The 27,081-nt window shown below is 39.1% G+C and overlaps 2 protein-coding genes across 5 annotated transcripts in view; one reads left to right on the top strand and one right to left on the bottom strand.

Moving 5' to 3' along the window:
• Positions 1 to 1,062: 1,062 nt before the first annotated feature.
• On the top strand, positions 1,063 to 26,651 carry SLC35A1 (solute carrier family 35 member A1). 2 transcript variants are annotated; one of them, XM_010948954.3, is made up of 8 exons: positions 1,063 to 1,319; positions 5,575 to 5,752; positions 15,541 to 15,700; positions 15,896 to 16,048; positions 20,739 to 20,805; positions 22,899 to 23,075; positions 23,520 to 23,654; positions 25,724 to 26,651. In XM_010948954.3, exons 1-8 carry the CDS (start codon positions 1,214 to 1,216, stop codon positions 25,849 to 25,851), a joined length of 1,104 nt encoding a protein of 367 aa, XP_010947256.1. In that variant the 5' UTR covers positions 1,063 to 1,213; the 3' UTR covers positions 25,852 to 26,651. The 2 variants fall into 2 exon arrangements, with proteins under 2 accessions (XP_010947256.1, XP_010947257.1); XM_010948955.3 differs by lacking the exon at positions 5,575 to 5,752.
• The window catches only part of RARS2 (arginyl-tRNA synthetase 2, mitochondrial), a 65,009-nt gene continuing 61,116 nt past the window's right edge, over positions 23,189 to 27,081 (bottom strand). For all 3 annotated transcript variants that reach the window (XM_045512158.2, XM_074368647.1, XM_074368646.1), the window contains exons 21-22: positions 24,797 to 24,867; positions 23,189 to 23,876 (exon numbers count right to left, since the gene is read on the bottom strand). In XM_045512158.2, coding sequence (XP_045368114.1) covers positions 24,814 to 24,867 — 54 coding nt within the window. In that variant the 3' untranslated portion in view covers positions 23,189 to 23,876; positions 24,797 to 24,813. The remainder of the gene's footprint in view (positions 23,877 to 24,796; positions 24,868 to 27,081) is intronic.

Raw genomic sequence — 27,081 nt, 5'->3', positions numbered from 1 at the left:
GAAAGAGATAAAAACCATACAAGGCAGTAGCTATAAAACAAAAGAAAGAATGTATGGTAAAACATTTAAAATTTTTGTCATTAACTTCAAGTACACATGAGTTCTTGTTTAAGTGTATGTAAAAGAAAATACACAACAAGGAAACGAATAATTCTGTAAGTGAGAACTGTACCAGTTACAGGAAGAGGTGATTAGCACCAGTAAGCACACAAACTACCAGGTAGAGGGAAGATCCACCACCGTTCCAAAGTGAAATTAATTAAATGTCCGACTATATAAACTGTGGTCTCCTAGGAGACCCTTCTAATATTAATGTGATGCTAATAAGGCATGCAAAATTTTCTAATAATATTAATAGACTATGTATATCTATATGTATATTTCATGACAAACAATGGTATATAACCTTAACCACTCAAACCTTTAAAAACATTTTGGGGAAAGATCATGCCACAGAAGGTGCAGGCTGCTGGGCATCTCAGAATCTTGTACCCACGTTCTGTAAGAACCGAAGTACTTTTATAGTATTTCTAACCAATCCACATTATCTTGAAAGCCATTCATTTCCACAGTGAATTATTTCTAGCATCGCTTACGTTAATTAATATGCTCTAGTGAAAGTGGACATTATAGCAGTTGAAGTAAATGCCTCTCGCCTTTAGTTGTGCGAAGATCGTGCAGTTATAAAGTCTGGTTAGGTAAATATAATGAGTGACAATGCTAACCGTAAGGACACAGGCACGAAACTTCTGAATCATATGTAATATAAACTATATTACGTTTAAATAAGAGGTAACAATGGAAGTTAATGGGCGAGGAGGAAGTTAACAAAAGTTGCCAACGTTGCCAAGTAGTTTCTGTTACTCTACGAGTTCTGCAACAGCTTTGAGAGGCATGAATCACTAAGTCTAAGCCCAAAGACTACTTGCCGCCAAATCACTTTGATGCGGACTACAACTCCCAGAAGGCAATGCTGCGCTCCCCGCCTCCGCTTCCTTAGTAGGCCGAGAGTTGTAGTTTACAAATGGACGCCTTGGAACCGAGTTTTACGCCGTTGTCAACAAAGACTGGGCGGTGGAGGCCTCCCCTCCATCTGGGTCTTCTCCTTTTCGGTCTCAGTGGGATTCTTGAGCCTGATCTCAACGCTAGGCTGTGGGGGAAGCCGGCGGCCGGCAACCGGAGATGCGCTCTAGGCCGAGCGGCTTTCGTCTCTATGACCACAGGAGGCCGTCCCCGGCGTCCTGCGCTGTGCGCGCGCGCGGAGGGGGCGCGCGTCAGTTCCGCGCGGGGCTGTCGGGGAACCATGGCTGCCCCAAGAGGTGAGGTCGGGGCCGCTGGGACGGGGGTGCTCGGGGGGCGGCGGCGAGCGAGCTTCTGCGCTCGTCTTCACCTGTCGGCGGCCGAGCATCCTCCACTCTCGCCGGGCTCCTGGACCCCGTGGCCAGGCGGAGGCGTCGGGCGCCAGGAGTTTGTGTTGCTCCGCTTGTCCGGGCGGCGCGGGGCAGCCAGCCTCCCACTGCGGCGGGCTCCGCGCGGTGTAGTTCGGCGGCCCGAGACCGCGCCTGCCTGGACGAGCTGGTAGTGGGTGGGAGCCGAGTTCAGGCAGGCCCGGGCTGCGGCGGACCCAGCGAGTGGTCGGGGTTCAGGTCCCGGGCGGGAGCCGCATCACCCAGCGGGAGGCAGGACCGTTCTCCGTCCCGGCCGGGGTCACCGCGGCTGCGGTCTCTGCTGCGCCTCCTGCCCTAGGATGCTCACCGGCTTAAGGGCATGCTGCCGGTGCAGAGCCTGAACAGCGGCTGGTCCGCGTAACAGCCTCTGAAAACATCATTGGGGCGTTAAAATAGCACTGAAGCCGTAGTGAGATGGAGAAAGCAGTCATTAAGAGAGTTACTTCCAAGGAGACTGTTGTATGTGGTTAGAACACTTAGGATGTTTTGGGTAGAGGGTGAGATCCACCCATTCCACAGGGATGGCCCATTAGAGTATTAATACTTGATGACTGATTGCCATTTCTTGAGGGTGAGTCAGTCTGATTAGCTTCGCAGCACTTTTTTTGCTAAGTGGGGTGTGTAAGTTAGGACCAGAGCTAAATTTCTGGATGGTAGAGCGGTAGCTACGAGAGGTTGAGCAACACCCGGATTCTTTCCCCAACTGTCTCACATAGAGCTCTTGGATTCTCTCTGAATAAATGTTGAACAAATATTTAAAGAACAGCTCTTTGCGTGGGTGCCAAATTATTTTCCTGGTTGAAAAGGCCACGTTTATCATTCAATCCCTGCCCAGAGGACATTGTAGTTGCATTTGCTTCTCTGATGCGTTCTCCCATTTCAAATAAGCCCAATCTTAAGAGTCTTCCTGGAGTAACACAGGAAGTGAAGGAAAAAAAACAGAATTATTTTGATAACATAAAGTGGAAGTAGCAAGAGTAATGATGAAGGCAACTTCAGAATTACATAAGTCAAAGCATTAGCTGAAGTAATGGCAACAATGTACAGATTTAGGTTTATTGCCAGTAGCTATTTGTTTTGCCTCGGTCATGTTTTAAATCTTACATGCCCACTAGAAATTGGTAATACAAAATTGCAGTTTCCAGAGCTTCCGGATAGTCACAAAGGATTTATTTATCTGGGACTTCCTGAATTTGCAAGTTCTCAAATATTACAAAAAATGTCCCTGCTAAAATACAGTAAAATATAATTGAAAAAAAAAAAAAAAAAAAAAAAGAACTCCAGACTGTAAATTTCCTTTGGGGGGCATTTTCCATGCAGAAACAAATATTGCCTGGGAGCTCATGGGAACTTTGTGAGATGGAGAGAACAATGCAGTTGTGCTGGTGTGCCCCCTCAGTGCTGTGGACCTGTGAGCTAAGTTTATAGTTACTGGCCTTTGGCATGATTTGAACACTTAGCAAAATTTACAGTGATTACATGTCTGGACTTCTGATATTTCCCGAAAAAATGGAAATTGCTAATAATGGAAATTTCATACTGGAGAATTTATGACGGGAGTGAGGAAGAAACATCTTGATCTAATGTTAAACTGAAATTAGAGAAAATAATGCTTAAAAAAGCATTTAATTGTTTCTAAAAAGTTTATATGTATTTTAAAAATGGTATTCCATTCCAAAGTCCTATATGTTATACAAATATCTAAACTTACTTGATTACTCTCCTATAGAGATCAGTCGTTATTTTCAAGAATAACATATGTTCCCATTTAATAGGTGTATTTTCAAAGTTGATGACAATTACAGGTCAGAATATGTAGGTTATATGTATTTAGTGTTTAAACATTCAGTATGTTGTTTTGGAATCAGGGACCTATATACGAGCTAAAATAAAGTAGTTTTTGGTTTGGCAGTCCTCACCTCTCTTATTTATGGAAGTCTTGATCATCTTGGACATGGGTTGGCAAACTTTTTCTGTTAATGGCTGGATGGTCTCTGTCATAACTACTCACCTCTGCTGCCACGGGGCCAGAACATAGCCATAGGTGACCCGGAAACAATTGAGTGTAGCTGCGTTCCAATAAAACCTTTTTTATGGACACTGAAATTTGAATTTCATATAATTTTCATGCATCACAAAAGGTTATTTAAAAACTTGTTTTCTGACCATTTAAAAATGTAAAACTGTTCTGAGCTGGCAGGTCATATAAAAATAAGAGGAAATGTAGGTTGCTCACCCCTGATCGAGAAGATGGAAAATGCTTCCTCCTGTACCGAGTAATTAAAGGTTATTGCTGTTTGTTTTTTAAGTCTTACATTTTCCCCTTGTGTAGGAAAGTTTTAGAACAAACAAAATATTATAGTGACCTCCTTTACTTCCTTTTACATAAACATTGCTTTTTGGCTCCTCAGAGCTTTTGGAAAGAAAGTTTAGGCAGACGTAAGCTCTGTTTCTCTGTTCTACCATATTACTTCTTAGTTAAGACCTGATGTAATTAAAAAAAGTCTGCCTGCAATTTCCCAATAATTCTTTAATTCACCCAGGGGAAAATATTTATACCAAAGAACTTGTTTCCTTGTAAGTTCTAACTTACCATATAAAGATAATTTATTTGAAACTCCTATTTTATTTATTTATTTATTTAAAGTATAGTCAGTTTACAATGTTGTGTCAGTTTCTGGTGTACAGCATAATGCTTCAGTCATACATATACAGACATGTATTCCTCTTCATATTCTCTTTTGCTGTGGGTTACTGTAAGATATTGAGTATAGTTCCCTGTGCTGTACAGTAGAACCTTGTTGTTCATCTGTTTTATCTTCCTATGAAAGTCACCTTTGAATAGTGGTTAGGCTCCCAAAACGGTGAACAAAAGCGCATGTAGGTGTAATGTAGTTATAGTATCAGCCCAGGGTCACTCCCTGTCCTTCCAGGCCAGACTGTCAAAGTGTGGTCACATCTAGCCTGTCACTTGTTTTTGGATGGCCTATAAGCTAAGACTGGTTTTTGCAGATGAACATTTGCAGTTGATTTGATGAACCACTAACTTTGAAGGCCAGTGAAATGAAATGTTACCCTCCCTCCCTCTTCTCAGTACTCTAAAGCATTGTATTCAATTATTATTTTATTTTGAATTTGTCCAATTAAATATACATTAAATGTGAAAAAAATGTGTTTTTTCCCTTATTACCTACATGGTATTCTTGATTTTGCCTTGTGGCCTAAAAAATCTAAAATATTTACTCTTGGCCCTTTATGGAGAAAAATTTGCTAACCCCTGTTTAACCTGTGCCTGGAGATTTGAAAGAAGGTTAAGGATAGCTGGGGGTGAGAGAGGCATGAAGTGGGTACAGAAAGGAGGAAGAGTTTGTGCAGGAGGGGATGGCAGGATGCGAGCGGAGCCCGGAGGATGGAAGGATGAAGGAGACCTGGTACCCTGTGCTCGCAGTTGTATTGGCGGACTTGGACCGGCTCTGGTGGCAGAGCGATGGCTGCTGCTGACAGACTCGCAAGAAGTTCTTGAGTATTCATAAGTTGTGTGCATTTCCTGGATTTCAGGTTTTACAGAACTTCACTCTTAATACTTTTTTATGTTGTGAATTATCTTTCTGTATAATGCGAAGAAATGAGAGGCTAGATGTAATTTGTTTTTTATTATGATAAAATTCTGTATCAAGCCCCACTCGTACCTCTCAGTTACTCCTTTTGTTTTCCTGCTCTCTTTGTATTTAGAAGACACACTGCTGTACTTGTTTTTATCCTGCTTTTGTGCTTTGCTTTCACAAGTATGAATTATAATTACACATAAAAAGATGTGTAAAATATGTAATTTACAGCATCCCAAATTGGAGTGAGTTAGTTATGCCACATAATCTTGCAATCGAGCCCTCCCCTGGAACAAAATCTATGCCTAACCAGTTGATATTTTAAGTCAAGCTGTGTTTTGTGTGTGTGTGTGTGTGTGTGTGTGTTTGCATTCATGTAATTGGAAAGCACTGTTTTGAAATAAATTTTTAAATTTATTCTGTGCTTGAAATTGGAAAACATTTTGAGGTATAACCCTGGTTAACTTTTATGTACATAATACTGTCTAGTAAATAATGTCTTTGTTGCACATATTTTCCAGAAAATGTCAGTTTATTATTCAAGTTATACTGCTTGGCAGTGATGACCCTGGTGGCCGCAACCTATACCATAGCTTTAAGATACACAAGGACCTCAGACAAAGAACTCTACTTTTCAACCACAGCCGTGTGTATCACAGAAGTGATAAAGTTATTGCTAAGTGTGGGAATTTTAGCTAAGTGAGTATAAATACTTTTTAGTGTGTTAAATTATTAATTTCTTACTCAGTTGTTTTCCTTACTAGAAAATTCAAGCTACATCCTCATATATTTGATTGCTCCAGAGCAGTGTTTCTCAACTCAGGACAGTTTTGCTCCCTAGAGATACTATTTTGGTTGACCCAACGTGGGGGATGCTACTGGCATCTGTTGGGTGGAGGCCAAGGATGCTGATCAACATCCTGCAGTGCTGTGTCCCACAAGACAGCCTTCCGTAACAAGGAATTGTCCAGCCTCAAATATTAGTGGTGCCGAAGTTGACAAACTCTGTTCTGAAGCAGGGGTTGGCGAGCTGCGGTGCGTTGGCCACATCCAGAGTTGGCCACATGTTTTTGTTGCAATCGAGACTGTGGCTCACACAGCTTGAACTGTTTCCCATTTGGTCCTTCCAGAACACATTTGCTGACTTCTGTTTTAGAGGAATATAATAATACAGTTAACGCTTCTTGAGTGTTTCCTGTGTGAAGTGCCAGGCACTGTGCTAAATGCTGTTCATTATGTATCTCATTTGGTCTTTATGGTTTTTTTTAAGGTAAGTACTCTAATGACCCCTATTTTACCTATACAGCATCCGAGGTTCCTCAGTATTATGCTGCTAACATGTGGTGGCACTGGGCTTTGAATCGGTAACATCGTATGAAAGATGTTTTAGCCAGGGATGCTGTACAAGAGAGGGTTAAGGATGGGGCTTTGGAAAGAGATAGACCTAATGTTAGTCCCAGACTCAATGGGATTGTGACTTTCCACATATTGCTTAAATTCTCTAATCTTTAGTTTCTTCCTTTCTTAATTGGAGAAAATAGGGTTGTGAGATTAAGTAAAATCTGGTAGGAAGTTTCTTGGGGGGATTTAGGAGATGAGGACCCATCTGGGTCATGTGGATGGATGACTTCATATTGGTTTCAAGACGTAGGCTGGTGAGAGTGGGGCAACAGTGAGGAAGAGCACGCATGTCGGCTTAAATTACATTTAAACACTTGAAAATTTCATTGAACAAATGTTTATGAAGTGATTTCTGTGAGACAGTTTTATCATAGGTGCTGGATATACAGGTATGAATGAAATAGATATGGTTTCTGCTTGCTGGGAACTTAGGTTCAGTGGAAGAGACAGAAAATAAACTGGTAAACACACACATAGTTACAAATAATCATCTGGAAAAAATAAAAATGGTTTGGGGAGGGGGAAAAGAATAGGAAAATGACTTTGAATTTGTATTTGTTTGAGAATTCTTTCCCACATGATGTTAAATGAATTCTTTCCATAAGGCTAAAAACACGAGATTAGACTTTTTTCTTTGTTTTCAAAGTAGAAGCAGTACTTTATTGTCTGAGAGAAAAGATGACAATTTCAGAATATTGTGGGAAAATGTGAAAGAATTATATTAGAAGTAACTAAAGATTTAGAACTTGAAGAATCTTCTCTTCAGAGAAGAATAAGTAAGAAAAAATTACGTCTTGATGATTAAAACAATGCATTTCCCCTATATCCTGAGGAAAATAGTTAATGTAAAAATTAAATATTACTAAACTTTGATTTGAAATTTTTGGAGAATGACAGAAAAGGGAGAAAGAAATGCACTACTGTTTAGATGGGGAAAACTATTAAAGAAAGTAAAAGCTTCTTCCCCTCCTCCTGCTCTTTACCCTTGATAAAGAGCAGTAACTTTACAGAATTGACACAGTTTTACTCCAGAGCCTCAGCTTTATCTGAACTATGCAGAGCTTACCCTATTTATTTAGGATGGTCTCTCCAATAATGTTCTTTGCTCAGTACTATGTTTAGTCCTGGCTAATTGTTAAAGGAAGTACATATCCTTTTATACTTTGTAGAGATAGTAGCAGAGGCTCAGGAAATTTCTTAAAATTCTTAGTGCTTTTCTCATAATTAAGGTTCCCTTACAGGGAAACAATCACTACCACCATCAAATAATCTGTGTTTCATTGCCTCCAAACATTTTAAACACGTAGCCATGCTATGTCTGTTTCAATATATAGTTAAAAAGATGTAGTGAAATCCATGATCTTTGTTGCCCCAATAATATGTATCAGGCACTTCTCACTGAAGTAAGTGTGTTTCTTCTAAGAACTTAAATATCCTAAACACACAAGGGAGAAAAATTTCAAGTGAATTCCGTTTTTAATTAGTTCTTTTTAAAATACTATAAATAAGTAGGGCAAAGCCCCAAGTGTGTGCTCAGCACTGTTGGAGATGTAAGAAGTAAACTAAAAGACATAGTTCTGTCCTCATGGAGCTTACAGACTAGTGGAGAACCAGATATTAAGCAAATAAATAATAAACTGGAGGTGTTAAGAAGGGTAAGTAGACGATGCTGTGAGAAGTACATTAGGGGGCCTCCATCTGGACCTGAGAGCTTCCTCTCTGAGGAAGTTACTTGTAAACCCAGACCTGGAGATTGAGTAGAAGTTGGGCAAGAAAAAAGCAAAGAGAAGGTAAAGAGAACAGTGTGAAGTCCCCGGGGCGGGAAAGTCCTTGTCTCTTAAAGAACAACAGGAAATCGGTACGTGTGGAGTGTTGTGAGGGGGGGTGGTGCTAGGAAGCCGCGGGAGAGGTGGGCAGGGTGTCAGGAGTGATCCTATGGGCCTGTGAAGGATTTTGGATTTTATCTTAAGTGCATTAGGAAATTACGAGTGGCTTAAATCAGGGACTAGCATGGATGGATTACAGGGTGTAAGAGTTGGAAGGAAGTTCATTAGAGCCCAGAGATTGTGGCCATGATGACAGTGCAGGCGGTGAAGAGAGGTTAGTGGATTTGAGTTCCGTTCTGGGAGTAGAATCTACAAGACTTGCTGGGTTTGGATAAACTGTTTTTTGTCCCCCACCCCCCCCCCCCAATTAAAAACTGGGTACTTCCATTAAATAAATAAACAAACCTAAAAATTGGGTAGAGAGTTATTTTTTTCTGAGACAGGAAGAAAAGCAGATTTGAGGGAAGGTGATATGAAACAATTTCATTTTGGGAAGGTATAATGTAAAATTTCTAATGCCTTTGAGGCATCCAAGTGGGAACACAATAGGCAGTTGAATGAATGGATCTGGAACACAGAATAGAGGTCTGGGTTGGAGAACTAAGTACGCAAGTCCTTGTCACATGAAAGTATTTAATCTCATGAGGTTAGAAACGATGGTTTAAAAAGAGTGATCTGGTAAAAGTGTTGACATTTGCAGCATTCTTCCACCTACCTTAAAGGTGACTTTTCTGGGCAATATATATGGAAACCACAGACCATAAAGGGGACACACAACAGCAGGTGCAGTGTTTAGACAAACGGAAGGAAGTCGGCTGGTTTAATAACAAGAGTCAGTCTGGGCTGAGGCAGTATCCTAGCATTTTGTAAGCGTTAAACTAGCCTAGAGTAAGCAGAACTTTGGTCAAGTGCCCAAGTCAGGCAAATTAGAATCTTCAGGTCCCGAGAATTTAAGCAGAGGCAGTTGTAGCTCCAAGGACAGGTCTTGGTGAGCCTTGGGAAACCTCATGTCTAGTGACTCATGTCTGGTGTGAGGACTTTTTGAGCCCAGAGAGGTATTAAATCATGTCCTCTCTGATGAATGGTTTTGACCTGACCAAACAGATCAGCAAGGTTCCGAGCCATGGTTTAAATGGAAGCTCTGTCTCTGTCAGGATTGGAGGCTGTAGGGGGTTCCTCTGTGTAGGGGATCCTATGTGGCTGAAACTCATGTCGGCAAATGGCCTTAAGTCACATGGCTGAGACCCCATTCCCTTCATTTCTTTCTCTTCCTTTTAACCTTTCCTGGGGTGGGAGTGGTGGGGTTGCATCCCCTGAGGCCTGGGCACCCTAACATTCACATTATTAATGTGGTGAAACTTTGCAGGCTGAAGGGTATTGCTGATTTGCTAAAACACTGGAAGATAATTGCTTAATTTTAATCCCAAATCTTTGCCCTACTTATTTATAATTTTTTTAAAAAAAGAACTAATTAAAAATGGAATTCACTTGAAAGTTTTCTCCCTTATGTGTTTAGGATATTTAAGTTCTTAGAAGAAGAAACAGACTTACTTCAGCAAGAAGTGCCCGATATATATTATTGGGGTGACAAAGGTCATGGATTTCATTTACATTTCTCAGAGAAAAGTAAACACATATTTCAGGTTGTGGTAAAAGAAGAGAAGGGAGAGGAATGCATATCTTGGCGTGGTCTCCAAGAAAACTGGGCAATAAATAAGAGGAAAATACTTAAAATATACTATTGCTGTAATGTAAAATGTTGTATGTTGAAATTGCCTTAGAAAAACCAAAGAATTATGCTTCTTTTGGGGACTAGTGTGAAAAATGAGTCTCTGAAAACCTAATGAACAGATATCTAACTTTTCTTTAGAAAGCAAGTAACTACTCTCTGGAATACCAGCTGTTAATCCCTGTCAAAATGTGTTATGTAAAGTGCCAAACATCCTCTTTTAAGACTGCAGCAACTGAATTTGCTGCCTTTAGACATTCAGGATTGTTGCTGTGGAGGAAGGCAGGTGGCCAGAGAGGGATGGTGTTAAGGAAACACCGTGTCCGTCTCCCCTTAGAAATAGGTGAGGGAAACATGCAGGGGAAACAGCTACTTTTTGTTTCATTCTTGTGCCTCTGTCTTAGCCTTGGCTGTTATTTCACCTTCCATGATGACACATTGCAGGCTGAGGGATGTTTTAATTTGCCAAAGGAACCTAGAAAGTGATTGGCAGTGATAGGATCAAAAGGCAAGTTCCCTGATTTCTCAATTTCAGATTATAAGTCCTTTAGAACAAAGAAATGGTTGAGCTGTTTTGTGATTAGCCAGGACAAAGGTAAGCATGTAGTAGCATAATTAGACATTTCAGTAATTTTCAACAGTTTTATTTTTTGTTTTTCTCTCAAGTTTTTATTTCCAAATGTTGACATTGTACCATGTATGTTTTACCATATCCTTGATTTCTCTGTATTTGTGTGTATGTGTAGTGTTTTTCTGAACTGTTTGAGAGTAAGTTTTACACAAGATGCCCCTTTGTCCCTAAATTCTTGAGTGCATATTTCCTAAAAACAAGGGCATTCACTTGCATAATCACAGAATATCAAAATTGAGACATCAGCATTGATGTCTATTATCTGATTAGCAGACCTTAGATAATTTTGCCAACTGCCCACTAATGTCCTATAATAGTAAAATAGTCACACTTTACATTTAGTTTTATCTCTAATTGCCTTTAATCTGGGACAGTTCCTCCATCTTCCTTTTTTTTTTTTCACGTCTTTGACATTGTTGAAGAGCACAGTCCTCTTTGTAGAATGTCCCTCAGCTTTTAATTGAATGCTTGGTTATGTTGAAATTTAGGTTTTTGGTCATGAGTATCACAAGTGATGTGTCCTCCTTGGGCCAGTGTACACGAGGCACATAATCTCCATGTGCCCCATTAATGGTGATTTAACTGATTTCTTGATTAAGGTAGCTTGCAAGGTTTCTGCAAAGAAAGTCAGCAGTTTTCTCTTTGTAACTAGTAAGTATCTTATGGAGAGATACTTTGAAACTAGGTCAGTGTCCTCTTTTCTCATCACACTTTCACTGGCTAGTTTTATTGTCCTTTGATGTTGTCACCTGGTACTTCCCCATCCTTCCCTGCACATTTGTTAGGAGGCATTCTGCTCCAAGCTTTCCCTTCTCTCTGTCTTCCTCTCCCTTCCCTTGCCTCCCTCCTCCCTCTCAGCCAAGATTCATGGATTATTTTACTCTGTGGGCTGGATCCATTATTATCATTATTTATTTTGAGCTTAGATTGTCCCAGATTTGGACATTGAGATTGTCTTCAAGCTTCCTCCTCTTCTTCTTCTTCTTCTTTTTTTTTTTTTTTTTAACACATTTTCATCAACCCTTGAGAAGTGTCTTGTTAGCACAGCAAGATGTTCAAGGCCTATCTTATGCTTTCCCCACCACAACCCTGAAATCATACATTTCTCTGAGAAGCCTGGTTCCTTTTTTCCACCAGAATGGTATTTGGAAACCAGAATCTAGACACGAGGTGTGCACTTTGCTGCTGGGGAATCATTACATCTGGGTGCTTTCAGTAGACAGAGCCAGGAAACATGTACATGTATATATACACACACCCCTCTCTGCTTCTGTATATGTATATGTATGTGTATATGTATATGTATATGTATATATGAGTTATATATTCTTTGATACCCACAATTCTGAAAACACCACCACAGCGTTATTGTAACTTTCCCTTTTCCCATATTCCCTTTTCTAATAGTGATGAGTCTGACTTCCATTATCCTCAAGATCTTTAGTTATCTGCTCAATCCTAGAATACGTAAGTCAATTCTGAATTTCTAACATACAGCTGTGAAAAAGTAAACCTACTAATTCAAGCTCAGTATTTGTATGTAGTTCTTTTGCCCTTAGTTTCAGAGCATATAGTGAAAAGACTGTTCTAGAATACTTGGATTAGTTCTCTTTTTCTCCTTCAGTGTAATTTTGGTATTCATTAAAAAGAAAATCACAGATTTATTTTTTGTTTATTTCTGTTTATTAACTTGGAGTTTTCCATCATCCTTATTAATTTTACTTATAATGTCCAGTAATTTTTGGATACTTGTTTCAATCGTAAGTTATAGAATTGTGAGAAAAAGAGGGGGGCATGGGGAGGAATTAAGGCATGGCTGCTTTACTTCGCATAAATGAGGTTTAAGGACTACATGGGCTAAGGGAGTTTTAGTTATGCATTGTACATGCATACATAGTTTACATTGTGGTTTGCTTTTTAACTTTTTTTTTCACTTAAATGTTTTATCTTAGAGATGGCATATGCTTTTTGATTATACATGTTCTTTCTCTCATCCAGCAATGTCATTTATATAATTAAATCTAATAGATGTGTTTTTAACAAAAGGTACCCATTAAAGTGCTTGGGATTTGCTTTCCAAGAAAGTATCAGGGCAGGAAAGTGGAAGAAAAAATGGCCTTTGGTTTTTATTTGTTCCTTTTTATAGTATATTCAAGGCTGCAGCATATTTAGAATTGATCATTTACCTTTGTCTGCTTAACGGTAAAACACAAGGATAGATGACTAGTGTTTTCTGGAAGATATATTGCTTTTTTTTTTTTTAAACTTAGTGGGTAAACCTGTAAGTTTTAGAGCTGTATTCTTAGTAAATATATTAAAATGAACAAGATTTAATCTAATACTGAAATCCTTTACCTGCTTTTTTAAACCTTTCTGTGTGGTAAGATTCCCATATAATCATTCTTATACCTTCTAAATCTCTTTATTTTACTCTCTGATATCTTTAATTATTCTTGAGCTTTTGTTTTCTTTTACAAGTTCTTTTAGAATCCTCTGCTATTTTTTGTAACTAACTTCAAAATATCTTACTTAGTATATAATATTGATATAATTCTAAGGTACTATGGGGAAAGTTGAGCTTTCCAGTACTCAACATTCTGATACACCTTGGCTTCCCTAATATCTGCATTAGAGAAGGAACCAGAAAAATATACTAAAACCTTCCTGGAAGTAATGAGATAGTAGTTCCTAAGCATGCAATAAAAAGGATATATCCAGAAGAGCGAGGCCTGGTGGTCATCCTGGATACACCGTCCTCTAACGGTTTGCCACAGTGAAAGAAAGGAGTACTCAGATTGGCTGGTGATGTCTCACAGGTGAAAGCTAGAATGTGTGGGAGAAGAGAAAAGAAAGGAGAAAAGTGACATGGAGCAAAGGGACCACAGCAGCGTTGACTATTGGTACAGTCATGGTGGTAACAGAAGTACCGATTAGATCCTTAAGCAGCCCGTATTCTAGCAGGGCAAAGAGAGCCAGTGGTACAGAGACCAGCTGTTCTCAGGATAGCCAGAAACTCATTTGATCCCATTGAAGGCTTAGAGTATCTCTAAAGCGTGGAGGTAAAATGGCATTGCCCGTAACTGGGGATTAGGGAGGGATAAATAGTTACTGTACTAGAGCTGGAGGAATCGTATGTGAGGCAAATGGACGTGGAAGGAGGTGGAGTGTGAAAGATGGGTACAGACAGGTTCCTTAGGGAACCACTCTGCAGATACATCAGGATGTAAGGCAGTATTTTGGAAGGGCATTAAGTAACAGTACAGTGAAAGCAGTGTCCTGCACTTCACACTGTGAGATTATGCCTCTGCCATCATATGGTGCTTACTGTGAGGAAGATGTTCAATTACGTTTTCTAGTATATCATCTTGTTAAGATGGCTCTTTGAGTTGGACCTCTGTGATTCTTCTTTTTTATTCTTTCTTTTTCTCTTTAGTTTATAACTGAGGGAAAACTTTCTTTAAGAAATTATTCTTTATACCTTGTTTAAGATGTGGAGAGTATATAGAACATCTTAGATATGTGTTGAGAAAAGAATGCCAGATGTTTAAAGGGCCAGTCTTCAGATAAGTGGAAAACTCCAGCATGGAGAATTCTCAGAGGAGTGACTGCTCTGGTGTTCCCCCTGCCCCTGGCTAGGTGCTAGTCTCCCGCCAGGCTGCGTACATGACTTCTCAGCATAGGACTTCCCATTGTGGTGTGGAGTATGCTGAATCTGGCAACAGAGTAAGATCTGTAACTAAGAAGGACATCTTTTGTTTTTGTGGTCTATGCCAAATTTCCTGTCTGTCTTAAGCATTTTCTAGGGTGCTGGACAGTTCTACAGCAGATGGGCAGAGGTGGTCAGTCTGACACTAAGGACTTGTTACTCCCCCTCAGAACTTGGGTAGTTATTTTTGCACTATATAAATATGAAAATAATTCATTTAATGACTGTTGATTCTAATATGTTAACCAAAAATATGTTAACTCATTTTGGGTTGCAATAGATCTGTCTCCCCAACAAATATTATGGTCCTTGTAAGGATATTGTGAGCTGCATTTAGGACCCTTTTGATAAAGCACATTTTTTTGGTGTTGATGCTAATAAAATGTTCTTTTATTTGTACTTTAAGAAAATAAATGAGCTGATTTACAACAGGGGATAATATGAGCCAGATTAACTAGTTCCTCCTGAGGAAACATAATAGTTAAGAGCATACATAATCAATATGCAGTCAGTTAGTAAGCTTTATGTACATTACAGATAGTTTGCTTTTAGTGGCATTAGTGAATTATTCAGATTTCCTGCACAATTATACAGCTACGTACTTGCGTTTTATGAGAATATGCTTAATTAAAGATTATCTAATGTATTGCTTAATCACCGAACTAATTTACAAATAATATTGACCTGAATCACTCAATTCCTATCCCAAGTAACGTCCATACTACTAAAGCTATTTTCTTTTGTTTGTAATTTAAATCTATTGTAATTTTTAAAATAAAAAAATGAATATGCAACCTGATTAATTTAAAAATAATCAGAGTGAACTTGATGCAATGACATTAAAGTGGGATTAAATTAATTTTTATAGGTAATACCAGCAATTCTGGTTTCCTGTTATCTCAATAGTAAATATGCTCAATAACTCCTGGAGCTTTGACTGGAGGTTGATGATGATAAACCTAATTGTTGTCATATTTTCCCAAAAAGAACTTGTAATTGTTTTTCTTTTATGAGGATTCAGTGCTGGTATGTTTCTTTTAACCAATCTGGAAGTAGTTAAAAACAAACTGTTTGCTAAATCAATCAATGGATTTAACACAACGTAGCTGTCCTGTGTGTCATGGACTCTAATCAAAAGGATGAGTTTTCATTTTCTTCCTAACCCTTTCTCATTTCTCCGTTGTGTTTTCAAAGAGAAACTGGTAATTTGGGTAGATTCAAGGCGTCTTTAAGAGAGAATGTCTTGGGGAGCCCCAAGGAGCTGATGAAGCTAAGTGTGCCATCGTTAGTGTATGCTGTTCAGAACAACATGGCTTTCCTAGCTCTCAGCAACCTGGATGCAGCAGTGTACCAGGTACGTGGGGTAAATGATGAAAAGTGCAGCCTCCAAAAAACTGCTTTTATGGTGGTGAAAAGCTTTTTATTAATGCTTTATCACACTATCAAAATTAGTTCTTTCTCTACAGTTCTATTCATGATATCAGAAATAACATATTTGTGTCAGAGGCTAATGTTAACTGAGTTCACTAGTTCCTTGTTTCGTGTTTAGGTGACCTACCAGTTGAAGATTCCCTGTACTGCTTTATGTACTGTTCTAATGTTAAACCGAACACTCAGCAAGTTACAGTGGATTTCAGTTTTTATGCTGTGCGGCGGTGTCATACTTGTGCAGTGGAAACCAGCCCAAGCCACGAAAGTCGTGGTAAGAAACAAAATGCTTACCGTAACTAAAATAGGAAACTTCTTAGTCTTGGGCACTTCAGACAGTCGCGCTGATGAGTGCGGCATGGTTGTATTTCTTTGGCTGAAAGTAATCTATGCCCGATAGACTTTTTCCCCCTTAGGATAATGTTACTGTCAAGGATAGTAATACTTACAGCTTCCTTTTTTTTTTAAAGAGGAAAATGCATAAAATATGTTAGAAATGGACAGTACCTTAAACTTAATATAACACAGCCCCTTCATTTTATGGATAACAAGATTGAAGTCCAAGGAGGTGAAGTAACTTGTTCAGGGTTACACAGTTAATAGTTAACCTGTGACTAAAGTTGTACCAACTTGTACACAGTGTGTATGTCCAGACCCTCTAGGCTTCTTTTAGGTATTTTCTCAGCAATACTGGGCAAGGTTTTCTCCATCTCATTTTCATGCTCTCCAGCATCTCACATCTTTCTTTATTCTTTTGCACATACACCCGCTGTCAATGATAGGATTAGTGAGGAGTAGGGTTTTTACTGATAATTGGTAACTAAAATAGGGCAAAAGTGCCTTTCCTCCTTTTAGTTTAAGAGTTGAATGTTAAGGTACATACCTGATTATTTTTTGCGTTACAGGCTTTAGTTGCTTATTTTCCCAAAGAGAAGTAGGAAGTGGAACTATAGTGAAAGATCTTCTGAAAGGCGGGAGGGCCCTCACCACAGAACGCCTTTCTGCCGCTCTTAGCAGGTGGGAGACTGTGGTTCTCCTAGGAGCATGAGGTAGAGTCTGTGAAAGCAGGCAGTCAGTTCCTTTCTAATGATGTAGGGACTTTCTGGCCTGGAGAGGAATTTTCTTTCCCAGATAAATATTTATTGTCTTTACGTGATGTTAAAACACGCTTATGTTCTTGGTGACATTTTGAAACACTGATCAAATATGCAATGTACATATAACTTGGATGTGGACCCGTAGAGAAATGGTTCGTTTAGGAAGTAAGGGAGACGAAAGTTAGATGTGAACTTGAAGTAACACCTTACACCATTAGAAAAGGTCCACCTCACACAGGTTGTGTGTGTGAAATGTTCAGTAAGGGAAAGCAGAGTATAGGGGAGGGCAGTCTACCTTTGGAACACTCTAGAAAGTTCTTTCACATTTTAAATGGAATGCAGTTCCCTGTAACTGCCTCCTGTTGTTCTTCGTTCTTACCACAATAACTCAAATCCCTACTAACTCCATCTTATGATCCTTTGAATGTCTGAGAACAGTGTCACATCCCCACCCTCCAAGGCTTTTTTTCCTCCCCCATTGAGACCACCTTATTGTGTCTTTCTATAATAACGGCTTCTAGAGACCTGATTCCCTGGCTCTTGCCCCGATCCCGCCTTGTACTTCTCTTCTAGGTTATTTATCTGTTATTTTCCCTTAGTGTGTCCTGAAAGTTCACAGTATCTCCAGATATTGGCTGAGTAGTGTAGACTGAGGTGTAGTTTGCTAATTACCTCCTTTGTTCTGAATACTAGAGACTAGCTAAATCAGCATTAGATTGTATTTGGGGGGGGGCGGAGGTTGGGGGAGGATTTCCATTCTATAACTGATTATACAATCACGTGTAGCCGTTTCACACGAATAGTTTGTCTCAAATATGTTTTGTGGATTGGGCTTCTAAACCCACTCTAAAATGCGAGATGTGTTTACATTTTTTAAGCTCATCTTGTTGGCTTTGGGTTATTGCTCAGGTCTTTGAGGTCTTTTCAGTCTTATCCATTATCAGCTTTTTCTTTGAATGCTATGCTTTCTACAGATTCAACACATACGGCTTCTGGGTCTTCACTGAAAAGTTTAGACAGGATAGAGGACGAGTTTTGTGGCCATACCTTTAGACCTCTCTTTAGCATGACTTTTTTTTTTTTTCTTCCTTGCTTAAGACATTTATTATCTCATAGTTTCATGGTCAGGAATTTGAGGGCGCCTGGGCTAGGTAGCTCTGGCTTGAGGTCTGTCACAAGGTTGCAGTCGCGGTACTGGCCAGGGCTGCAGCCGCCTGGGACCTGCCTGGGCCTGAGGAGGCTTCTAGGGTGGCTCGTTCCTGCACCTGGGAAACTGGTACCGGCTGTTGGTCTCGCTTGCTTTTGTTCTGTCAATTAGCACCTTGCTGTTTGGGCGTTCACTCAGCTCTGAATAGAACTGTACTGTTACCCTCACCATATTTATGTCTTGTTCACCAAAATATTATGCAAATCTGTCAGATTTCTTGCTAAACATCATTTCTGTGGAATCTTCCTCATCACTTACACTAGGAATCCTTTCAGTAAGGAGTTTGGTATGTCTTACTCTTAGGGAAGCCGCACTGTTTCCAAGTGATGACCACTGAACTTTTTCAGTTCCTCAGGCCACCTGTTCCAGCATTTTCCTAGTAATCAGTAACAATAACACCAGCTGCGGCCACTCGCCAGCGATGTTCCCAGTGCCTTACATATATTAGCTCGCTTATGTCCACAACAAGCCTGTGAGGCCTGCGTTTTTATTTCCACATTCACATGAGGATACCAATAGGCAAATGAAAGTAATGGGCCTGTAGACACCTTGCTTGAACCCAGGCAGCGTGGCCCCAGAGCCAATGCTCTTGATAAGCATACTGGACTGCCTCACAGGTCTCAAGCTGCTGTCTATAATTTCTGCTTTTCTTTCCCTCTGTGTTTTTGAAAATCAGGACAGTATTTGCCCAATTCAGATTTTCTGGCACAGCTCTCGTGCCCCACTATTCTTCACAGATACAGTGATCAGTATCTTGATTTGCTACTATTCTTGGTCAAGATACTTTTAAATTTCTTTAGGTAGGTATTCTTTTAAAAGCAAACCAGATGTCTTGGACTTCAGTTCCCCCATTTAAATATTTACTTACATTATTCACAGAGAAGGTGGAAACTAGATAGGGGTAGCTACTTTCTTGCTGTCTAGTCGTGCGTCACCTCGCCGAGGAAGCACACTTTTTTTTTCCTGAACTAAACATACTTTAAACAAGCCTTCTTTAATGTTTTAAATTCTACTTATTCTTAACTTTCTGTGTTTTGATACTAAAATTCCTGGTTAGATTCCTCTTGGTTACGTGTGCTAAGGATTTCTTAAAAAATGTTCCTATAAAATCTGAATTCATGGAAGATGACTTAATTAGTAACACTGATATCTCTTATAACTCTTCACCAGAATCTCATTCTTAAGAAACTCTTACCCCTCTTGAACCATCTTCCTGCCATGGAATTCTAACTAAGTTTTATTTTTTTGAGCTTATTCGTTTATTCAGGATGAGAGCCCAGGGCTCTCAGCTCCGCTGCGTTTGGCTGTTACTCGTGCTAAAGCGACATGGCTGCCATTTCCCAGAGTTTCCATCACTTCCGCTTCATCACCCAGCACTTTCTTATCAGTCAGAATTAATCCAGAGAAGCAGTGTCTATCACCATGTTCCCTAACTGTAAAGATTAAACTGGCAGAAAAGCAAGCCAAGAATTTATCAGACACCATTTTTAGTAGCTTGAGCTTCCTAGCAGTTGTTGGGATAGATGAAGTCTCACCTCTGTGCCAGTCTTGTAGTTTGTATTCAGAAAGCATCCATGTGTATCAGTTGTAGTCTGTAGCAGTGATTCTCAAACTTGAGTGCATGTCAGTTGTTGACGGGAAGGTGAAACAGATTGCTGAGCCCCATTCCCATAGTTCATGATTCACTAGGTCTGGGGTGGGGACTGTCAGTTTTCACTTCTAACAGATTCCCAGGTGACGATGCTACTGTTGGTCCAGGGACCATACTTTGAGAACCACGGTATCTTCTATTTCTCCTTTTATCTTCATGCAGACATTTTATACCAAGCTTTCCCTCTCAGGTACTTAACATAATCATTCTCCTTATTTATCAGGCTTATTTATTCTGAACAAGGCATGTGCTTGTCATATTACAGTCATGTGTCTCAGCCCTTGGGTTTCAGTGTTACCACTGAGATAATACTTAGCTCTGAGGAAGGACTGATGAAAACTCTTGAGGGTTACTTTAGGGAAGAGGAAATAAAGTTGAAACAATAGGTTGAGGCCCATATACCTGCATCTGTTAGCAAAGTATTATGATTATATATACGCGTCAGTCTCTCCCATCCCTGAACTATTTTAAGGATCAGAGCTGTGTATCATCTTCATCTTTATTCATGTAGAAGGTAACACAATACACCTGGGACACAGCAGGTATGCTATTGACATAAAAATTCGGTAAAGTAGGAAATTTCACAAGTCATTACCTCATCCTGTAGGTGACAGGGAATAAATAAGTTAAACCGTTACCATTTCTGTGATTGATGCTATAAGGGCTTGGGTTATGGTGGTGGCAGAAGTTAAAATCAGGAGGTAAGCTGACGATACAGAATTCTGTGCTGCGGTGCCCACTGTTACTGGAAGTTGGCACACGTGTTAGTTACCTGAAGCATTTACTGTGGCTGTGACTTGAGGGGTACATTTTGTAATGTAGGTGCTTTAGCTTATCTCTGGGATGGCCTTTTTGTTTGGCCCTGTCTTATTCTATAGAATAGCTACATCTGATCTGGCACATGCTTTCAGTAGAATTATAAACAGATGTTTGTATTCATTTGTTTGGTCTCTTGGATGAGTTCTATTTATTAGTCACTAAAAATAACTTTTAAACATTACCGTTGCAGGTGGAACAGAATCCACTGTTAGGGTTTGGCGCTATAGCTGTTGCTGTATTGTGCTCAGGATTTGCAGGTAAATTATAAAAGCATCATTTTATTCTATTGTCAAAACATCTAACTTTAGGGATTTAGTTTATCTTGCTTTATCATAACTAACAATTTTATTCCCATTACATCTTACTTTCTTACCTATAGTTCTTTAGTTTTGTGTCATGTAAGCATGTGGTAGTGTTTACCTCAGTTTCGACCTCAGTCTTTATTCATCCCTGCAGTTATCTAAGAATATACTTCTGTCTCTGCCATCCTTCACCATCCTCAGTCCAGCCAAGAACCCCAAAATAAATGAAAAAGACCTCTGCAGATGGAGGAAGTTAGCCATCAGAAAGCTCAAGTACCTCTTGGCATTTTCCTGGAACTGGCACTGTCCTCAGGCTGGCTTCTGCTGCTTTTGGTTGTTAGTTACCAGCTCGGTTATCTGTTTTTCCCTGGTAACCTCAAGTTTTCCCTCTGCTTCAACAAATTAGGAACTACGGAGTAGGGAGGGAAGCAGAGTGAGGTGGAGAGTACCTCAGAAAATCTAGTACACATAAGTAACAGCCAGAAGGGGAGGGACGAACCAGAATTGCTAGCATCAGATAAACACGGAGGTCTGGAAACATGTGTATGGGGACAAGCAAACCTCCACTGAATCAGGAAGAGACAAGGAATGAATGTGAAGTGCAACAGAAGAAATATGTTTTAGAAATAGTTCCAACAGAGAAGAAACTGAAAGTTCTCTTTAGTAAAGAGTCTGTTAGTTATAGCTGGCCATGTTTATTACTTTTCTTTACTCGTGCTGTTTCAAGAGCTTTTACTTTTGTAAAGTAAGTAAGTAAAGTAAGTAAAGTAAGCTAGATACGGAAATGAAATAGTCTTGTAAAAAGGGTATCTGATAAGAGGGGAAAACCTAAATTTAGGAATACATTTAATGATAGCATCATGCTAAGCTTTTCTTCTTGGGAACCACCAAATTAGAAAAAACCCCTCCCCCCAATAGAAACAACAAATTAGAAACAGGAAAATAATGTACTATTTGATTTTTTTTTAGCACAATTTTGAATAGTTAAATATTTGTCTGTCCAACATTCTGTGTAGTTCAACCTCTCAATACACAACTGAGGAAACGGTAGGTTTAATATCCCTCTGTGCTTGTTGCAACGGAGCACTGAATAGGTGAATGGTTTTCCCAGATAGGAAAATCCAAGGTAGAAATAGGAATATCCGTTATATGTTTGTTCCCATCCTCTGGCTCTTTCCAACACAGGTTTATCAAAAACAATCTTGTTTTACATTTGGACTTTTAGTTGATTAGTACTTCAGTGGCAATTCCTAAGTCTCTAAGTAACATGGTGCTTATGACAAAAAACTTTCATGTCCTTGTTAAACATGCATTCATTTTAAGTATAAAACTTACAGCAGCGGTATGTAATTTTTTTTCTTTAGGGGAGGTCATGTGCTCTTTTCAAGTATCTGTAAAAAGCTATGGCCCCTGAATCCCAGAAAAATGCACATATACACAGAATGTGTTCTCTGGTTAGGGAGTTCATGGTCCTTCTGACATTATGAACTTGGCCTGTGGAGCTCAGCTTTAAAGGAAAATGGCTTCACTCAGCAAGTTCTATTTAAATTTTATTTCGATCGCGTTACTTTGAAAAAATCCCAATTAGAGATTATACTGGTTATTTTGCAAAATTGGGAGTATTCATTATGAGGCAGATATTATAGGGGTATAATTAAGGTAATTGACTCTAATAGTATAGTTCTCCTGCTGACCAAAGCAAATCTTTTAGTGGCAATAATAGAGAGCTTTTGTGATTGATCTCACTGCTGTCATAAAGGCAGAAACTATTCTTAATAATTTAAGAGTCTTCCGTTAAATGTGGGTAAAAAGCTCTCTCTTGGTTATTAATTCTATATTCTCTGTAAAAATGCAAGTTGGTAATGTTCGGTATGCCATGTGTCACAACCAACATAATAAATGTGCATTTGATTAATGTAAAATATGTTTGTTCACCAAATCATATACTTTATATTGTCATATCTTTAGGTTATTGTTCTAAGTGAAAGACATTTTAGAATAATTTCTAATATGTTTATTTCATATTTGCATGGCTAATTTTCTTTCAGGAGTATATTTTGAAAAAGTTTTAAAGAGTTCAGACACTTCCCTATGGGTGAGAAACATTCAAATGTATCTATCAGGGATTGTTGTGACATTAGTTGGCGTCTACTTGTCAGATGGAGCTGAAATTAAAGAAAAAGGATTTTTCTATGGTTACACACATTACGTCTGGCTTGTCATCTGTAAGTATCCAGGAATTAAAGGTTCTGGGTAGATCTTTTTTTTTTAAAGTTAGATGTCCATTTTAAGCCTTTACAGCATTTTGAAATTGTTCCTTTGATACTGTGAATACGAGTTTGAAAACGTAATTTTGGTTTTATTGACTTTTGTAGCAAAGCTATCCCAAAGCAATTTTGCCTTCACAACCAGAAGTGTCTAATGTGCTAGCAATAAATCCGTACATTTTAGTAGCAGACTACAGAGCCCTTTGGGCATCTGAAAAACAATGTTGTTTCGTAGGAACTACTACAGGGTTTTAGTACAAACTCTCTCAGATGACTGCTTCTAAGGAAAGCAGTATGTTCCTGGGTAAATTAGTGTGGCTTCTCTGGGGATGAGAACTGCCTCACCACCAGAGGAAGCTTCACTGACGCGAGCGTTAAGTTTTCTCTCCTTCTGTATGCGAGTCCTTGCTAGCGTCGGAGGCCTCTACACTTCTATTGTGGTCAAGTACACAGACAACATCATGAAAGGCTTCTCTGCAGCAGCAGCCATTGTCCTGTCTACCGTTGCTTCCGTGATGCTGTTTGGATTACAGATAAGTATGTCTTAGTCTGTACTGTAAGTTTTTACCATGGAAGAGCTCACTTCCTTGCTTCACTTTACCTTTTACTAAATAGGCCAGTTGGTCATAGTGTTACCGAAGTTCCCAGTTCTGCTGCAGGCACTCTCCCAGTGCAGCGGTTCATAGTTGTGGGCAGTGTGCGTCTGCAGTTCTTAGGTTGGTTAAGTGGTCCCGGAGCTCAAGCTGAGGGGCGCCGCTTCTGTGTGAAAGTGAGCGGGCTGCTCAGGAGTGTTTTGCAGTCAAGGCCTCCCTGTTTCCCAGGTATCAGATACAAGGTAACTTAAGTGCTTCGGGGGTGAATGCAGTATGATGAGGTGCACGAGGAAATAAACATAAGGACTTTAGGGAGTGACTACTTTCAGCAGTGGAATTAGCATACACTTGGCTTTGTGTTTTGAGGAAAGAACAGAAAACTTCTTTAATTTCCCCTAGTTTATACCTTCCTGTTTTGGACTTGGGCGTGAACTGGTTTTGAAGCTACAATCCAAATCTAAATTTTCTTTTGTAAAGATATCTTTGTTTTATTTCATATATAATTAACCCCACATTAATTAGTTTGGCTGGCATTCTGGCACCACCTCTATGCTGGTCCTTCTAGCAGAGTTTTCCCTAGCCATATCCACCTCATTAAGCTGGCTTTTGAATTACCTAAGTAATGCTGTTGACTTAACATTTCAGAGTGGTTTTATGCTGTGATAATTTTCTTTACTGATCAATTATACCATAAACTGATACATGAGAAAAATCTGTCAAATACCGACACTGAGTAAAAGAAATAGATCTGGCCTGTATTTACATTTCATTTAAAATTGACTCTTGTTACAAATGCAAATAGAAGATACCAACCTTGTTGAAATACTAGAAAAAAATTTGATAGTATGGTTCAAATCTTCCCTGTACCATTATATTAGCTGTGCAGCCTTGGGGAGCTTACTTTACCCGGTATCTTAGTTTCTTCATCTGTAAAACGGGGATGCTGATACCACCTATCTCCTGGGGCTGTTCCGGGTGAGGTGCTTAGAACAGTGCCTAGCACGTAGTAGATACTCCATATAAAGCCAACCAGTTACCATTTCAGAATTGGGTATTTGCAGGTCCTCTTTTACATATTTTTCTTACCTGATTTGGGTGAACTTTCACTTGGAGTTCTGATCCATTCTTACGCTCAACAAATCCTTATGCCTGTGCTCCTAAAGAATATTTGGGAACAGTATAAATACTTTTTGGTCAATATTGTCTTACTGGTGGTCAAGGACATTTAATTAGAATGTCTTAGCAACCTTAGATTTAATTTGCCCTCTTCCCCTTTGTTGGAGGCAAAGCTAGTCTTTCCTAGTTCAGAGTGAACTAAAATCATAGCTCATTGTTATTTCTGTGCATGAAACTTTCAAAGCTATTAAGACTATGCCATTGTACTCCACATGGAATATGGTTCAGTTTTGAACAGAATATATAGTTTTGATACAAGGATTTGTTTATATGATGCCTACTTGTCAAGTTTGGGCAAGTTGTAAATCTTGTGTCCTGGTTTTCAGGATTAAGATTTAAAAGAAAATATCAGGCTAGCATAAAATGGAATTTTACTTATTAAATCACTACCTTATCTCCTGTTCAGAAATCTTCAATGGTTTAAATTGTTGGTCATTCTTTGAATTTTGCACAACTGCCTTTTACTCTTAACTTCTACAGGTTTCTAGTATCACAGGATAGCCATATCCTACTGCTTTTTCTTTCAATCTGCTACTGGGAAGTTAGTATGTTCTTTGTCAGTGGTCCAGGACAGGCACAGTTGTGTTCTTGAGAAGTATGTAGTCAGTGATTATTACTCCCTGGACTTTATCACTTTTTGGGGGGGTGGGAGGAAAGGGGTAGAAATGATGACCTTTCTAAACCTTCCTATCATAAAATAGAACCCTTAAATTTATTTAGTTTCCATATAATCTGATGATGTAAACCCACAATTGTCAGTCTTCAGAATTTTAAACTGATCATTATTATATTCTTTTAAGGACTCAAATACAGATTAAGCTTTCCTTTTCTTTTCAGCACTCACCTTTGCTGTGGGCACTCTTCTTGTATGTGTTTCTATATATCTCTATGGATTACCCAGACAAGACACTACATCCATCCAACAAGGAGAAACAGCTTCAAAAGAGAGAGTCAGTGGTGTGTGACTTCAGCCTCAGAAGAGATTCCTACTAAGACTAAACCATTTGCATTAAACTAGAGCCTTAAGTCAATCCCAGAAGGTAGCTTAAACAAACAAACAAAAACTGTGGCATCAGAATTAAGAAGAAAGCCATGTGACTGAGTTGCTATAGAGATCTAATGTGACCTGTTTGGAGTCAACCTGTTTCGTCTTAGAATGGGGGATTTTTATTAATGTGTATATATATAATGTATATATAAAGTATAGAGATGATACGGTGTTTAAAAAAATCAGGTGAGGCTACAATATTCAATTAACAACATTTGAGGTTATGTTAAAGATAAAAGTGCCAAAGTCACTTCTGGAATAACTGTTCTCTTGTTCAGGTACAGGGGAGGAGGACGTCCTCTCCTTACTCTCCAATGTGTGTACAGTATTTGGGCTCAGCTGCAGGAAAGACCTAGCTCTTTCCTTACAAAAGAGAGGCAAAAATAAGACAGGCTAGTTCAGAAACAAACTGAATGTGTAATTTCTCAAGCTGAATCTGTTTCATAACTCAGACAATGCTTTCTGGGTGGTGACTGAGTACTCCTTTAAGTGCTGTATTTGTGCCATTCATTGTCTGGATCCATATTTCTTTGCTGTTAGATGATACACTTTTCTTCAAAAAATATTTCTAATGTCATTTTTGTACTTTTTTTTTTATAAAGTATGTTTAACTGTTGGGCTCCCAGTAACTTGTGAAATTTCAGTGTTTTTTAAAAAAAATTTCTATAAAGTTATGGGAAAATTCAGCAATAAACAATTTATTTATATGAAATCTCAGATCACTTTCTGTATTGTAGATATGATCATTAAGATAATGCAAAAATAAGCAAAAACCCAAAACATTAAATATTTTACTTTATGTATGCTAGAATTGTATCAGTTAGGGTTCTTTGTTTGGAGAAAATGGCTATAAACCAACTCTAGCTAGCCTTAAGCAAAAAAAAAAAAAGGAATTTATAAGAAGTACTGCAGTCAAGGCTAGAGGATTCTAGGTTTTAGGAATTAACGAACAATCTTTAGGGAGATGCTTTTGGAAAGACTTGGCTCTAACCGTCATTGTCCCTATGTCATTTTACTCAAGATACAGATACCAAAGTGACTATCACAGACCTGGGAAGGGGGAACGTTTCTCCAAAGCAGGGGAGAGGGATATTGGACATGAAAACATGTCCCAACTGAACATTTTTATGCCATGGCTGATTTGTGC

Source organism: Camelus bactrianus, chromosome 8, assembly GCF_048773025.1.
Source record: "Camelus bactrianus isolate YW-2024 breed Bactrian camel chromosome 8, ASM4877302v1, whole genome shotgun sequence".
NCBI classification, from domain to species: domain Eukaryota; kingdom Metazoa; phylum Chordata; class Mammalia; order Artiodactyla; family Camelidae; genus Camelus; species Camelus bactrianus.
Note: the sequence above shows the minus strand (reverse complement) of the source record. Positions and strands in the feature narration are given on the sequence as shown.

Excerpts from the sequence above, each read along its gene's own strand:
- SLC35A1 (XM_010948954.3), top strand. The coding sequence starts at position 1,214 with ATGACCACAGGAGGCCGTCCCCGGCGTCCTGCGCTGTGCGCGCGCGCG. Across the intron at positions 23,076-23,519 it reads TTACGTCTGGCTTGTCATCT|TCCTTGCTAGCGTCGGAGGC; the intron begins GTAAGTATCCAG and ends TCTGTATGCGAG. Across the intron at positions 23,655-25,723 it reads GCTGTTTGGATTACAGATAA|CACTCACCTTTGCTGTGGGC; the intron begins GTATGTCTTAGT and ends TTTTCTTTTCAG.